The sequence below is a fragment of the Equus przewalskii genome, chromosome X, assembly GCF_037783145.1.
Source record: "Equus przewalskii isolate Varuska chromosome X, EquPr2, whole genome shotgun sequence".
Lineage (NCBI taxonomy): Eukaryota > Metazoa > Chordata > Mammalia > Perissodactyla > Equidae > Equus > Equus przewalskii.
Genome location: NC_091863.1, coordinates 6685951 through 6701191, shown reverse-complemented (window position 1 = coordinate 6701191; position 15241 = coordinate 6685951). Strand labels below are relative to the sequence as shown.

The 15241-nt window shown below is 45.7% G+C and overlaps 2 protein-coding genes across 16 annotated transcripts in view; both read right to left on the bottom strand.

Annotated features, from left to right (window-relative positions):
* Window positions 1–379: 379 nt before the first annotated feature.
* Window positions 380–6735, bottom strand: CLDN34 (claudin 34). The gene is made up of 2 exons (XM_070604949.1): window positions 6597–6735; window positions 380–1343 (listed from the first exon to the last, which is right to left on the bottom strand). Exon 2 carries the CDS (start codon window positions 1319–1321, stop codon window positions 674–676), a length of 648 nt encoding a protein of 215 aa, XP_070461050.1. The 5' UTR covers window positions 1322–1343; window positions 6597–6735; the 3' UTR covers window positions 380–673.
* Window positions 6736–12288: 5553 nt separating this feature from the next.
* Window positions 12289–15241, bottom strand: part of SHROOM2 (shroom family member 2) — a 128624-nt gene continuing 125671 nt past the window's right edge. For all 15 annotated transcript variants that reach the window (XM_070604938.1, XM_070604933.1, XM_070604935.1 and 12 more), the window contains one exon: window positions 12289–15068. In XM_070604938.1, the coding sequence (XP_070461039.1) occupies window positions 14802–15068 (267 nt within the window). In that variant the 3' untranslated portion in view covers window positions 12289–14801. The remainder of the gene's footprint in view (window positions 15069–15241) is intronic.

Here is a 15241-nt window from a genome sequence, read left to right as displayed (position 1 = left end):
ATGATAACAAGGAATAATTCTTAATCTTTATTTTAGGTATAATATGTGTTTGCAAGGAAACGTCGATTTTTTAAGAGAGTAATATTGAAGTACGTAGGGATGAAGGGACATAATGTCTGGGGTCTGCTTTAAAATCCTTCGGAAAAAGAAAAATAGATTAACGGGGGGAAAGAAAGGAGAGAGAAAGCTAATATGGCAGAATCTCGATAACTGGATTCTGGTAATGAACATGGGGGTATTCCTTATGCTATTCCCTCTACTTTTGCACATTTTTAGAAATTTTATATGATAGAGATGTTATTATCGTGCCATAGGAAATAAGGTCGGTTGTATTTAGCAGAAGTTTAAGAGGGAGATGCGAGAATCTCGGAAACTCTTCTTTCCATATAGTAGGTTTATTGTTTAGGTTGATTATTTATCCAACAATAGTTAAAATCCAGATCCAATAAGACCAACTGGCAGGTGGGCAAGATTTGTTTTTTTCAATGAAGCTCCTAATTCAACCAACCAATGAACCAAATTCAGACACAGAAGGAAACAGTGGGCTATTTCTGTCCAAATCTACCTTTGCCATGGTCGTGAGTCCTTGGAAATATTTGATAGAGCCTCCTGATAATACTTCCCATAAACTCCTGGTAATCTTCGATGCGCAAAGCCAACGAAACCAGGAATTTTATATTTCTAAAATTTCAGGACACACGTGGCTGTCCAGGGGGAATTTATAAGAGAGGAAACACAGTCCACTTAACAACATCAGGAAGGCAGCCAGACATGCCACGATAATGGCATTGCCAATTTCCTGAGCATCCGGCTTGAAGGGCACATAGAAATATGGTGGGAAGGCAATTTCCTCTTCATTCATCACTGAGTGGTAATTCCAGGTCACAGCTACGGAGATACAGACACCAGCAGCTATGTTCAGAATTCCTGAAGCAACAAATGCATTGCAGGTGGCATTCTTCCTAAGAATTCCCATGTACACATTCCTAAGTGCAAAGGTGATGGAGGCTTTCCCCAAGAGCCCTAGAATGCTGGCGATCAGCAGGAGGTTTTGAGCAATACGAATATCAAGAGGGAGAAAAGTATCACAGTAGGTGTAATGGTAACACGATGTGGCTCTGTAGAAGTTCTCAGCATGGTAGTAAATGCAGATTTTCCACATTCCCACACGGGCCAGGCCCGAGGGGAGGAGTGAGGTGTTGTTCATGTACCACACTCGCCACTCCGCAAAGCCCATGCAAATGGTGGAGAGGATCCATCCCACGGTGGCTACAGCGAAACCTGCCACTTGGCAATGGGCACTATTGATGAGCAGGATCATGGTGGCCACGTACCCAGGGGAACTGCAAACAAATACAGGACATTATGAGGGTGGGACCCTGGGGCCTGGAACAGCCCCCCGTGGGTGAGCAGTGCCATGTTCGAGAGGGAAGTCCTATATTTGAGAGCAGAGACATGTGATGCTCACGCTCTGCCAATTGGAGCGCCAACTGAACAAACTTTGTGAAGGGCCATTTGGCAATATTTACTGAAAGCCTTAAAAGGCACAAACCTTCAGACAGGCGGTTCCACTTCTGGGCATTTGTCCAAAGACATAACTAAGATTGGCCACAAATATTTAGTCACAAAGATGGTCATCACAGCACGGTCATATTGAAAAATGGGAAACAACAGCAAGTCCAGCAATGGGGCTTGGTTAAATAAGTCATGCTCTATCCGTGCAATGGAGCTACACACCAACATTAAAAATAAAACCGGAATCGTACGAGGTACAATAATCTGTGTTTGGCTCTTCTCACCTCGCATCATGTTTTCAAGGTTCATCCACGTTGTAGCATGCATGAGGAGTGTGAGTGGTCTGTTCCTTTTTATTGCAGAGTAGTATTCAGCTGTACGGATGGAATTGTGTTTATTCACTCATCAGTTTTTGGACATCTGGATTGGTTCCAAGTTTTGGCTATTATGAACAATGCTGCTTTAAACATTTGTCTATAAAACTCTGGATGGCATAAGTCCCCATTCCTCTCGTGGAGCTATCTAGCTGGGGGCTTAGAGGCTCATGTGGTTAACGTTTCAGAAACTGCTAAACTGTTTCCCCAAGTGGCTGTACCATTTTACATCCCCACTGGCAATGTACAAAGGTTCCAGTTTCTCCATATCTTCTCCAACATTTGGTACTTTGTTTTTTTGATTACAGCCATCCTAGTGCTCTTAAAACATAACGTGACCAAAAGGAAGATGCTTACAATATATCAAGTACAAACAGCAAGTCACAAAACAGTGCGTGCAATGTAGTCATGGATATGAATAGAACTGGCAGTCTAGATGCTAGTTTTTAACTGGATTAGAAGGATTGTGAATTTTTAAAGCTATTTTTATCATGAAGAATCACATACATATAGAAAAGCGCACATAATCAAAGTGTTTAGCTCAGTGACTATCCCAGGGCAAATACCCAAGGAGCCACTGCTCAGTTAAGACAGACAGTGTCACCACTTCCTTCCTCATCTTTACTATTTTCCACTTCAGCATGCATCCCTGGTTCAATCCTGCCTGTTTTCCAAAATAGGAATCACGCAGTAGGCATTCTGTGTGACTGGTTCTTTCACTCAACATGGCGTTTCTAATCTCAGACTATGATTTTTTTTAATGACATCTGGTTGTTCAATATTTTTGTATATTTCCGTCATGAGCATGATTGTTTGAAAGAAGAAAAATAAAAAGACTTCACGAAAGTTGTGAAGCAATGGAAGATTAATTCTGGTACATAAATACACTGTAACATCTAGAAGGTATTAAAGGAATTCATTCACCGTCATACTTAGCAGATATAAAAGCAGAAGAATGTTTAGTAATGTGGGGAAACGTCCATGGCGGGTTGAAGTTAAAATGCAGATAGTAAACTGTAAGGATGTAGTATGATCTTACTTTTGCCCATCATCAAATACGCTGGAAAGATACAAAACAAGATGCCTCTTGACTATTGGGATTACTAGTGATTTTTCTTTTCTTTTTATGTTTCAAGGTAAAAAGTCTATCACTTTTTTAACTGGAGAGAAATGGGGGCGCAGTGATATAAGCATAGAGATGGGTAGAGAGTGAGGCAGAGCAGACTCTGAAGCCAGCTCGTGGAGAGCATCGCATGGTCCAGACTTTGTTATGGGGGGGGGGGTCCCAGGAGGGAGGGAAGGACAGAATGGGTGATCTTTCCAGACTGATACCAGAAATCCCTTCTCATGGCCAGAACGTTCCTGGCAGATGTCATATTTATAAAGATCATTCTTTTTGGCCAGACAATCCTGAACAAGTTATTTTGAAGGAACAATTTAAATGGCACATTGGCAGGAATCAGGCAGTCGGGTTGAGAGAGTTACTTGACCATGAGCGCTTCTTTTGAGATGACCGCCGGAACTGCCAGTTGGGAGCTGGCTACTGGAGCACATGGGCTGGTAGGAAGGATTGAAATGTTCAAGGTAACCAAACGTGTTATTAAAGGAGGAAATTCAAGTGTGTGAAAGAGATGGCACACCACCTCAGCTGGCACAGACTTAGAAGTCGGCTCATTCTGTTGCAATGGGACATGGGACAATTCAAGCCCACCCACCTTTAGTATGCTACGTTCAGGAGAATAACGCTTTGAAGGACATGAAAATTCATAAGTCATGGGCGCCCTCTGACATCCCAGGGATGGGGACGAGAGACTCTGTCCTAAGGGTAAGCCGTCCTTTGGTGCCAGCAAAGTCACATTAGAGAAGTCACTTTGTCCTCAACTCAAATCGGCAGATTCTTCAGAACAGCTGTGCATTCCAGCTTCAGTCCTCTTGCTGAAAAACCCAATGGAACAAGGACCTAGAGTGACATGCGTCTGCTGAGGGAGGTGGTTTTCTCAGAGGGAAGGGGGCAGGCAATCTGCAAGGGAGCAGTTGTGTCAACGCATGCCAGAATGCGAGCTGGAAGAGAAGGAACGGAAGACTGTAGGCGCTGCAGACAGAGTGGTGGCATAAGTTACCATGTCCGCGTTTAAAAATTTTCTTTGATAATTGTTTCCAGATAATTGTAACCCTGGGCATTTTAAAAATGCATTTTAAAATATCTTTTCTGGGAGGGAGTCCATAGGCTTCACTAGAAGTTAAAGAGGTCCATGCATAAAAGAGGGTGAGCAGTTCCGCTTGCCCAGCTTGGCAGGCTGCATGGCAGAGAATCGCCTGTAGGGGGCAACAGTGGGACCAGGAAACTAGCCATGAGGCTGCTGTATTGATCCAGGTTTGAGATAAGTACACCGCCTCCCCCCACTCCACCCGTCCCCCCCCCCCCCCCCATATACACGCGCATGCATGCGCTGAAGTAGAAAGATCCTTCACTGGTGGTAAATGTTGCAGAATAATGTGTATTTCATAGTCTCTTCTGTGCAAATCTGAAAAGATGTATCTACTTTCCATGCACGTGAATATATACGGCAAATTCTAGAAGGACAGCACCTGGACCCACTGGGGGCAGTGTCTGTGAGGGGGAGCAGGTATGGGATGGGAGGGCAATGTCCTGTCCACGGTAGGTCTTTGCACATTCCTTATCACCACTGGTGTGGGGGCCCCATCAGGGAGAGGGAGGCAGGAGGGAGAGGTGGGTGCTGGTAAGGAAAGCTATTCAGAATACCTTGCTTAGTAAAAATGTGTGGTGCAGTAGAGTTTGTATTAGAAACGTTTCCATTTCAGTGAAAATTAAGGAAAACATATAATATATGTTTATATATGAATAAACATAATACATATGAATATACAAAACATGTTTGCATATGAATAGAGAACTTTTGGGTGCTGGAAATAGTTAAAAATTATCTCTGGGCAGCGGGACTGGGGTAGGGCCCTGGAGGTACATCCCCTTTTCCCCGGTTTTCATTTTTTGCCAGAAACATTCGTTTTCAAGGTTAACCAGTTCGTGAGTTGAGAGGAGGGGGAGCACCGGAGCGGAGCAAGGCCCCGCCGACGCCGCCACCCGCCATCGAAGGTGAGCAGCCGCAGTGATTCCCCACAGAGCCGGCTCAGAGGCAGCCTCTCGCCGGGGAGCACGCGGTGGAGAACAGCTCATCCTTCCAGAGCACTTCCGGGGGCCAGGCACCGCTCCAGGCAGTTCCTAAACGCTTGGGTCTCAGGACCAAAAGTCTCCTCCCTTTACACTTAACAGTTATTGAGGTGGGGAGCTATTGTTTAACGGGGATGGAGTTTCGGTTTGGGATGATGGAAGAAGTTCCGGAGGTGGATGATGGACGGTGGTGATGGTTGACCTGCAATAAGAAGGCACTTAATGCCAGTGAACTGTACACTTAAAAATCATTAAAATGGGCAATTTTATGTTATGTAGAGTTTACCACAATAGGAAAAAATAAAAACAAAAAAAACTATTGAGGACCCCAGAGTTTTCGTTCACACAGGTTGCATCTACAGATATTACCATATTAGAAATTAAAAGTGAGAAATTTAGATTAATTCATATAATATACCACTACATATTAACATAAGGATTTTTATGAAAAGTATATGTTCGAAATCAAACAAAATTTAGAGGGCATCGTTTTTATCGTTCTGCGAATCGCTTTAATGTCAGGCTTAACAGAAGGTGACTGGAGTCACATGTACTTCTGCATTCAGCTTTTTGACACCAAATGTCATGGAGCCTCTAGAAAACTCCACTGTACACTCATGAGAGAATGCAAGTGAAAAAAGCATCTACCATCTTAGTAGCATTATGAAAATAGTTTTGACCTTGTGGACCCCACCCCTGCACTGAGCACCCTGAAAGAGTCTTGGGGAACCTACTGGGCGGGCAGGATTCTTCCCCTTGTTTTATAGGTGAAAGTACTGAGAAAAGAGAGGTTGAGTAACTTGCCTAAAGTCACACAGGAAGTAGGTGGTGGAGACAGGCAGCTGGCCGCAGATTCCATCCTCCTACCACACACCATTTGGGGGTAAAGTGGGAGCAAGCGCAATTAAAGCTCGTGGTAGGAGAGTCACCAGGGAGCGGACGGGCACCTCATCCCCTGGACTGAGAGGGGAGGAGGAGAAGGAAACTGAGGCAGTGCTTCTGGATTCCGGCCGCACGAGGGAGTCGAACAGACTTTTGTACATCCATGTTCATAACAGCATGATTCACGAAAGCCAGAAGGTAGAAGGGACCCAGTTTTCCATCCATGGATGAATGGATAGACAAAATGTGGTCTATCCGTACAAGGGAATACTATTCACCCTGAAGACGGAAGGAACTTCTGTCACATGCTACCACGTGGATGACTAATTATGCTAAGTGAAATAGCCAGACACGGAAGGTCAAATATTGTATGATATACATAAAGTAGTCAAATTCACAGACACAGAAAGTAGAACGGTGGGTGCCAGGAGAGGGGGGATTGAGGAGTTAGTGTTTAATGGGGACTGAGTCTGAGTTTGGGAAGATGAAAAAGTTCCGGAGATGGTGGGGATGGTTGCACAACAGTGTGAATGTCCATTGAACTGCACACATTAAAAAAAATGGTAAAATGATAAATTTTATGACTATTTTACCATAGTAAATACACAACCAATAAGAAGTGAGCCTCCACTCACCAGTGACGTGGCTTCCAAAGGAACGGGCGTCAGGGACGAGGCAGCTAGCTCACCAGGCCAGCCCGTTGGATGCGCGCACAGCTCCTCTGGGACATCCTCGACTCTTCCTGGCTGGCTCCTCAGTCTGGGCAGATACGAGTTCTCAGCCACACTGTGGGCCTGGCGTCCGATTCCAAGGCCCTCTCCTCAGCCTTCTACTGTTACCATATTCCACCACTCATTGTCCTCACCTTCAAAATTCTTAGTTGCTAGGTCCTAAACACCATGACGGCACCCATTCTTTTCTTGATCCTGGCACTGTCTTTGGTTTCTTTTCTACATTTGTATCCTTTTTGTCTATCAGCTTTTCTTTTGCCACGGCCCCCCACCGCCCAGGGGCGGGTATGTTTACTAACGGACCATCGGAGTCCACTGTCAAGATCTAACCAATTCAGACCTGTCTCCTAATCACTTTCTCTCTTGTCCCTCAGAAATAGTGTCTAACCCATATCACTTGGAGATGACATTTTTATTTTATTAAAAATTTTTTTCAAGTAATTGGGATTATAATGGTTTATAATATTGTGTGATTTCAGGTGTACGTTACTGTTTATCAGTTCCTGAATACACTTCATTGTGCTCACCCTCGGTAGGATAATGACATTTTTAAAAAAGCAAAAGCAACGTATGCATGCAGGTGTTAGCAGAAGTGGCACCCACGTGGGTAAGATCTATTTGTGAAAGACCACTGACAACGAACACAGTAGGAAAGACGCCCTGAGTCTGTGGATATGACCCGCAACTAGAGTGACCTCCATCTGGGAAGTCTTAGATCACAGGCTGTGGGAACATGGTACGCGGGAGCAGGCTAGGATGGAATCTAATTCCCCACTTGTGAGAAGTTGGCCTGCTACGATCGAGGATAGCTTCAAATGGGGCTTCTGGAAGGCACATTCTCATAAGCTAGACGGCACTTGGGACTAAATTTTATACAAAAGTCAAAACTCCAGAGTCCTTTGCTTCCACTGCCTCTATGATAAGGAATTTATCACAAGCAAATGTGCAGATATGTATAAAGATGTACATGAAAACATTCCCAATGAACTTTAAGATTTTATTTTCCCTTTTTCTCCCCAAAGCCTCCCAGTACATAGTTGTGTATTTTTAGTTGTGGCATGTGGGATGCCGCCTCAGCATGGCTTGATGAGCGATGCCATGTCCATGCCCAGGATTGGAACCGGGGAAACCCTGGGCGGCGGCCCCCCCCATGAACTTTAAAACTGAGGTTACAACTGGGACAACTAGGAAAAATACTAAAACCCCAGTTAGAGAATATGTTCAGTAAATCATCTTATATCCTTATAATGGAATATTACACAGAAATTCAACATTATGTTGAAGAATTAAGGAAAAAAGTGCCCAATGTTGCTAAATAAAAAGCTGATTTCAAAAATATGTAATTAGCATAATCCCATTCCTTTAAAAAAAAAACAGGAAAAAGGGAGAGAGAGAAGGAAGAGGGGCGGGGGGGTGGGGGGGAGACATGTGAGCATGCTAGCTTCCGCGGCAACGTCCCTCTGAGGAGCCTCACATCCCTCCCGGTACAGGAAGGACAGTGACTACTCCAGGGATGAAATGGCCTAACAGGTAAGGGCCTAACAGGCTTCCATGTCTCCTGAGCTAATTGGGGGCAGTCGGCATGCCACAGGGTGGAGATGGCCATAGGGAATGCAGGGCCACAGGGACGGGAGTAAGGGACGGGGGGGAGAGTGCAGCCAGGGGACCCACGATCTAACGCTGGCTGTGTCGTGATTGGTAGGTGGCTCTTCACAAAGAGTCCAAGTGCCAAGTATGTGGTTAAACACAAACAGTGGTTAAATATATACTGTTCACTGAGGGTACACACACATATACTTGCATACATGTATTTATGTTTTTGCATATTTTCTATCACGCTAAAGGTTTTTGGGTAAAAATTTATACAAAATCAAATTTAAAGACCATGGTTTTATATGGAGAGACAGACAGGCATAGGGCCTTCTGTTCCATCACAGGGGACGGGAGCCCCTTACAGCCAACACTCAGTCCACCATTGTCAACAGCAGTTGCCAGCCTTGGAACTGTGTCTCTCAAGATGCGTTGGCATTTTCATTGGTATTAAACTTTTAAACACGAGTGGAAGCAATCCAAGCTCAGATCTATTTGGGCGCCCGAATGACGAGTTCACAGGGTCTTTATCGCAGGCTGCCTTGGGAATGGTACCACGCTCGGAGAGTCTGGAGGAGGGGAACACACAGCAGGGCTGCCCAAGCTCACTGGACAGCGCAAAAGGAAAGGCGTTTTCCTTGGAGCATTTCACTGGAGCAGGCTATTCTGAGTCCTTCCAGCACTTAGATTGCAGGGGCTGCTCCTGATTGGTGCCCTTGAGAACCGGCATCCCTCCTCGGCTCCTGCCCTGGCGTGAGTTCTACCTCCTTCCTCGTCTCAGGGTTGAGAGTAATGACACTAGGCATGCTTCAGAAGAAACCTGCGGGGGCTGGCCCTGTGGCCGAGTGGTTAATTTTGCGCGCTCTGCTTCGGTGGCCCGGGGTTTTGCTGGTTGGGATCCTGGGCATGGACATGGTACCACTCATCAAGCCATGCTGAGGTGGCATCCCACATGCCACAACTAGAAGGACCCACAGCTAAAACACAGCTATGTACTGGCGGGATTTGGGGAGAAGCAGCAGAACAAAAACAAAAAGTAAGATTGGCAACAGTTGTTAGCTCAGGTGCCAATCTTTACAAAAAAAAAGAAACCTGCATTTCCCGTTGGGTTTCCCCCAATGTCCCGTCCCTGTGACACACCCAACACTCCTCTCCGGACACCGCCATTGAAGAGGCTGACGGGAGAAGGGGAAGGGGGAGAGGTGCAGGAAGCAAAACTGAGGCCTAACTTTGAGGCAGCTAAAGCAATCCTTGTGTTTCTTTTCCACTAACAGTTATCTGTGACTCCCTGAGCCCTCAGTGCATCATGTCAGCACGGATTCCACCACGTGACCGCACCTGCCTGCTACATAGCGGGTGCTCAATACACTACGCTCAGGAGGAAAGTGCTGCTCAGGAATCCGGATCCCGCCCCACTGCTTTACTTATTCACTCGTTTAATCATCTTGCATAAATTAGTCACCCACTTGTACCAGGTGGCACAAATAAGCACGGCACCCACCCTTGAGGGCTTAAGGTTTAGCTGGCAAGTGTCTTATGGAAACTCAAACTCAATAAAGCGTTACAGGTGCTGGGGTCCGAAACACACGCAGGCATGACCCAATGCTGAGTCAGGTTATATTGCATTCTGTTTATGAGAAAACATTGGAACTCCACTTTAAAGCTCAAGACGCCTGATGAAAGTGCTAGAGCTACGACAACATGCGAGAAAAGGGTCTTTGGATGAGGCAAAAGGAAAACCTCCTTTAAAATTGAAAAAAAAAATTTAACGTCACTCTGCAGTAATTTCATTTAGAAAAAATTACAAATAGCACAAACATCTTGATATTCGCCACCCAGACTTCTCAAATGGAAACACACATAACCACAGTACAAAGATCAGAATCAAGCAATTAACACTGACAAAATACTATGATCTACAGACCTTATTCAAATTTCATCAATTGTCCAACTAATGTCCTGTTTCTGCCCCAGGATTCAATCCGAGATCACGTGTTGCATTCTGTTGTTAGGTTGCCTTCATTCCCTCTGACTTTGAACAGCCCCTCTGGTTTCTCTCTCATCACTTTGGCATCTTTTAAGAGAACTAATGTGTTTTTGGTTTTTTTTTTTTTAAAAGAATTTCTCCAGCCAGCCCTGATGTCCTAGTGGTTAAAGTTCAGCACGCTCCACTTCAGCGGCCCAGGTTCAGCTCCGGGTCGCAGAACCACACCACTTGTCTGTCAGTAGCCATGCTGTGGCGGCAGCTCACATAGAAGAACTGGAAGGACTGACAATTAGAATGTACAACTATATACTAGGGCTTTGGGGAGGGAAAAAAAAAAGAGGAAGATTGGCAACAGATGTTAGCTCAGGGCAAATCTTTCCCAACCAAAAAAAAAAAAAAAAAATCCCTCACTTTGAGAGGTTGTGTCCTTAGAGCACCCCCTACATGTGACATCGATAGGTCTCACTGCTGGTGCTGTCAACTGTGCAGGGACGCCTCTCAACGTTGCCATTGCTGGTTGCATAACGCTACTTGGTGGGAGCTCATAAAGCTTACACTTCAGGGCTTCTCACGGCAGGGACCTTCCAAGGTCCTGGGGGGTGGGGGGTGGTGGGCTCCAGCAACGCGCTCCCACAGCCTTCTGCTTTGGTGAAATTTGCCAAAGCAAGCTATTTCATTGCCTTCAGTTAAGTCTACCATCCCTTTCATCTCTGCCTTCTTCTCCATCTCACTCCTTCTGTCCTGTCTCAGGCAGCACTGAAAGGCCATGAGCATTTTGGGGATTGGCTGAGAGGCAGCAGAGTGGGGATAACACAGCTTTGGTTTAGTGGGCTATGTTTATGTGGGTCGCTGTGACTCAAGACGCAGCAGATACAAGAATAAACACACCGTGCATTGGTTTTAATGGGAAGTGCAAAAAAAAACCATACTCAGAATGCCTGTGCTTGTAGGGTACAGACCTGTGGCAGGACAGCAAAGAGGTCTAAAAACGGAGCACGTGTCTGACGGGTCTCCATGTCTCAAGTGTACCCAACACAGCTCATCCTGAAGAAACCTGATGGGCCCACGCCAAAGCATGCATGAAACTGGCACCAATGCAGTACATCAGCATGAGCACACGAGTGCGCGGGGACAAAATCCTGTACGCCGTCATCAGCGGGTCATGGAAGGTGGCACAGGATCAGCAGATCACACAATTGCACAGCCCAACATCCCAGCAGCAGGCTGCAGCTGCATTTGAATTGCCCTTGTGTATTAATTTCGTGATCATTTAGGAATGCAAATTAGACAAGCTGAAGCAGCCTGGTAGAAGCCAAAAACAAAATGCATATTTGTCCACTTTTTAAAATCTCTCATTTGTGTGAATTTTTTCCCATTCTAAATATTCTAATTTTGATGAATTTTTATTAGAAAGAATCCCTCCCTCTCAATTGCAGCTTCAGCTCCCACAAACCATCTGCTCCAGAGTAGAAGCGTTTCTAATCCTACCCACCAAAAGAAATCAGGTCTCTTGGGTAGTTGGACAGATTCGCTCCGAGGCAGGGCAGGGTTCCCCCGGGGCCAGACCAGAATGACGACACCACTACTCAGGGCGACCACTCTTCCCCAGCAGGCGAGAGCTCTCAGCAGGGGAACACACATCAGCTCACTTGATCTCACACCAGCTCTTCTCCAATGACAAAAGGGGAAACTGAAGCTTGGGGAGGCTAAGTCGCTTGCTCACAGCCACATGACTAGGAAGTGACAGAAGGGGCTTGGCTCCAGGGTCCAGGACGCCTTAGTGCTACTCAGTAGTAGCAGACACCGGTGTGGGGGATGGAGTCCATCAACGGCCCCAGTTCTTCACACCTCCATGTCCACTGCAAACTCATTGGCCCTAACCGGACTGGCACAAACAGCTACACACAGACATACATAGAATCCAGCCCACAGTTTATCAACGGTTTAAGAATATGACATATGGTGATAATATTCTGACTAAAAAAAGATGTCATGGAGGTAAATCAAAGACATGCTCCATTCACTCAAAGACACTATTTATTTTGTTAAAGTCAAGCAGGATGATCCATCGAGAGGTAAGTGGCCAGTGTCGAGCAGGACATCTGCACACATTTTCCATGGTGGACTGCAGGATAAAAGCCACAGGCAAGCCCCCTGACTGACATCTCGCTACACAGAGCATTCCATAGCTGAGCTAGGACACGGGGTGAGGCATGAGCGACCACCTGAAGCCGAGGGCAAACATGAGCACCAGATTGCTTTTATCTGCAATAATATGACTATATACAAAGCTATGTACATCGACTCACTGCAATCTTTGGGTCCCGCTAACCAGACACTGAAGAGGCAAACAGGGGGACAGACAGGACAGTGGTGATTACACGTGCTTTGGAAAGGGGGACTAGCACTCTACGTTGCTACGTATGCGGGAAGGACATCTAAAGGCTGGGGACAGACACACAAACTCTATTACTCACATTTTACATACACATCATCAAAATGATCACAATACTGTATTTGAGGGGAAAGAATCACAGATAAAAGCTTTATCTAAATTAAAAACAAAATCCACTGAAATTACTGTGGTTGTCTCCCCAAGGGAGAAAGACAGAGGTCCATGGACAGCCAGCTCCACCTCTTCTGATGCGACCAGTCCTCACAGCAAGTGACTACACCCGGTGGAAAGGAGGAGGACACTTCACAGGCAGAACAGGGATTTTTCAAGTCAGAAATAGCTTAATTTCATAGGAATACAAACTTTTTGAAAAGGCATTTATCTTTTTGGCGTGGGTGGGCTGCCAAAAAGAACATTTATTGCCAGCCTCACTGAAGTCCGCCAGTGTGGACCACGCTGCGCAGTGCACCGACGTCAACACTGTAGCTCATGAGTCCAGCTCACCCCTCGGGCTCACGCAGCGTGGACTCCTGTCCTTTAAGACATTTGCGTGTGAGTGTGTATTTCGGTAAGGCGGTGGTCACTGCTGACAAAGGGACGTTTTCCTGCCTGTTGGAAAACTTCTTTTATGGAAATAAGGGAGAATGAAGATTAAAATGATCCCTCGATCAAACTGTCCGAATATTACTTCAACGTGACGTCATCCGAGGGGTTCTCGCACCATTAAGCATGCATTTAATCAGATGAGCATTTGTGAAGACAGACACCGGCCCTTCAAGGATTAGATAATCAGACAGTCATAACGCAGCCGTTGGCAGTTGAACATCTTTTCATGTGCTTATTTGCCATGCATATATCCTCTTTGGTGAAGTTTCTATTTAAGTCTTTCGCCCCTGTTTTAATTGGGCTGTCTGTTTTCTTACTGTTGAGTTTTGAGAGTTCGTTGTACATTTTGGATAAAAATCCTTTTCATGTATGTGATTTGCAAATATTTTCTCCAAGTCCACTGGAAATTGACAGCATGACAATGCTTTTTTAGTAAATAGACTTTCTTTAGAATCTTGCAATTTCAACCAGTAAGCAGAGCACAGAAACTCTGTGGCACAGAAAGATCAGGTTTAGGAGTTACACAGCCCATGGGACCTCTGAAATACCAGAGCGAGGCTTCTTACAGTAAACAGAATGTGGCCCTCATGGCATGGCAACAGATTTAAAGAGGCAAAAGAGAGAAAAGCAGCCAATTATCATTAATGACCACACACACAAAATACATGTTCTGGGGAAAAAGTAACTTAAGAAATATCTTGTTGGTCTCGTGAAACAAATATCTAGCAAGCACATTACTACTAGACACATTTTCCCCAAGTAACTTCACTTTGCAGGAAAACATCTGACCCGTGATGTCAGGTGAGAAGGACTAAAGCTCTCTGTTTGCTTTGTGTGTGAGTGTTTTAAAGCATGCACACTATTTCTTTAAGTGGCAATTTTAGAATGAGTGAACCCAACATGTAGGTTGTTCATTTCACAGTTGGTTTTTAACCATTTGGAAACTATTCACCTTTCCAAAATGTTAATAAATTATCATCATCATCGTGATTTTTACCAAGTCAGAGAACATCATTATATGATACAGACAATGAATGCTCCACACCGTTGGACGGACAGAGATAAAACATGGCGGCCTATGCATTGGATGGATCACAAAAGATGTGCGCCAGGGTTTCCCCCTCATGCACCTACAAGACTCACTTGGTTGCTTCCTGAGTGGTTGGTTCAAGCATGTGAAGACGGGAGGAAGGGCAGACCTACTGCTCAAAATGGCCACTTGCATGCACTACGGGACCGGAGCCCACAGTCTATACTGTGGAAACCTGCCGTCCACTGGAGCCTAGTGCCACGAGTGGTTACTGGGAAAGGAAAATGGCTAACAGCGAGCCACTCTGCTCAGCATTCAAAAGGGAAACTGAAAAATTAAATAAATCATCCCAAAGACACGGAAGTTATTGCTCTTCTAACAGCCATTTCGCTATCGGAGGAGTCTCTCTACGAGATATAAATACAGGCTGGGGTTTTCACTTGCATCCTCAGGAATGCGGCTTGAAGGCCCGGTTTCCGGCCTCCACCAGGGACGGCCTTCTTATTTGCCTCTTTCGGGCTGAAGGCTGTCAAACAAGCACTTCAGCTGCTCTTCACCCAGGTGTATTTTATCTTCCAGCTCCCGCTGCTCGATGATGAGGGCTGACTTCATCTTCACGAAGTGCTCATAGTCTGCAAGGCTCTCCTCGCTGAGATAGCTGGCCAGGATGTCGAACACGATGCGCTCCCGGCGGTCCAGGTTCTCTTTGAGCTCCTTGGCGTCTTCGTGCTGCTGGATGAGGACCCGCTGCTTCTCGAGCAACGATTGCTGTGGAGAGAGAAACAAGCCGCTGAGGACCAGGGCTAAAGCAGGGGCTCTGGCCAATGCCTTGAAAACCCCAGCAACTCTGGGAGCTGGTCCCGTGGAGACCCTGATGCCACCAAAGTTAGGGACCAGAGACCCAATAGGATCGGCACAGAAATACTGGGGACATGGGCACA

Bases quoted from the DNA above. Each gene is read 5' to 3' on its own strand.
- CLDN34 (XM_070604949.1), bottom strand. From the start codon at position 1,321: ATGATCCTGCTCATCAATAGTGCCCATTGCCAAGTGGCAGGTTTCGCT.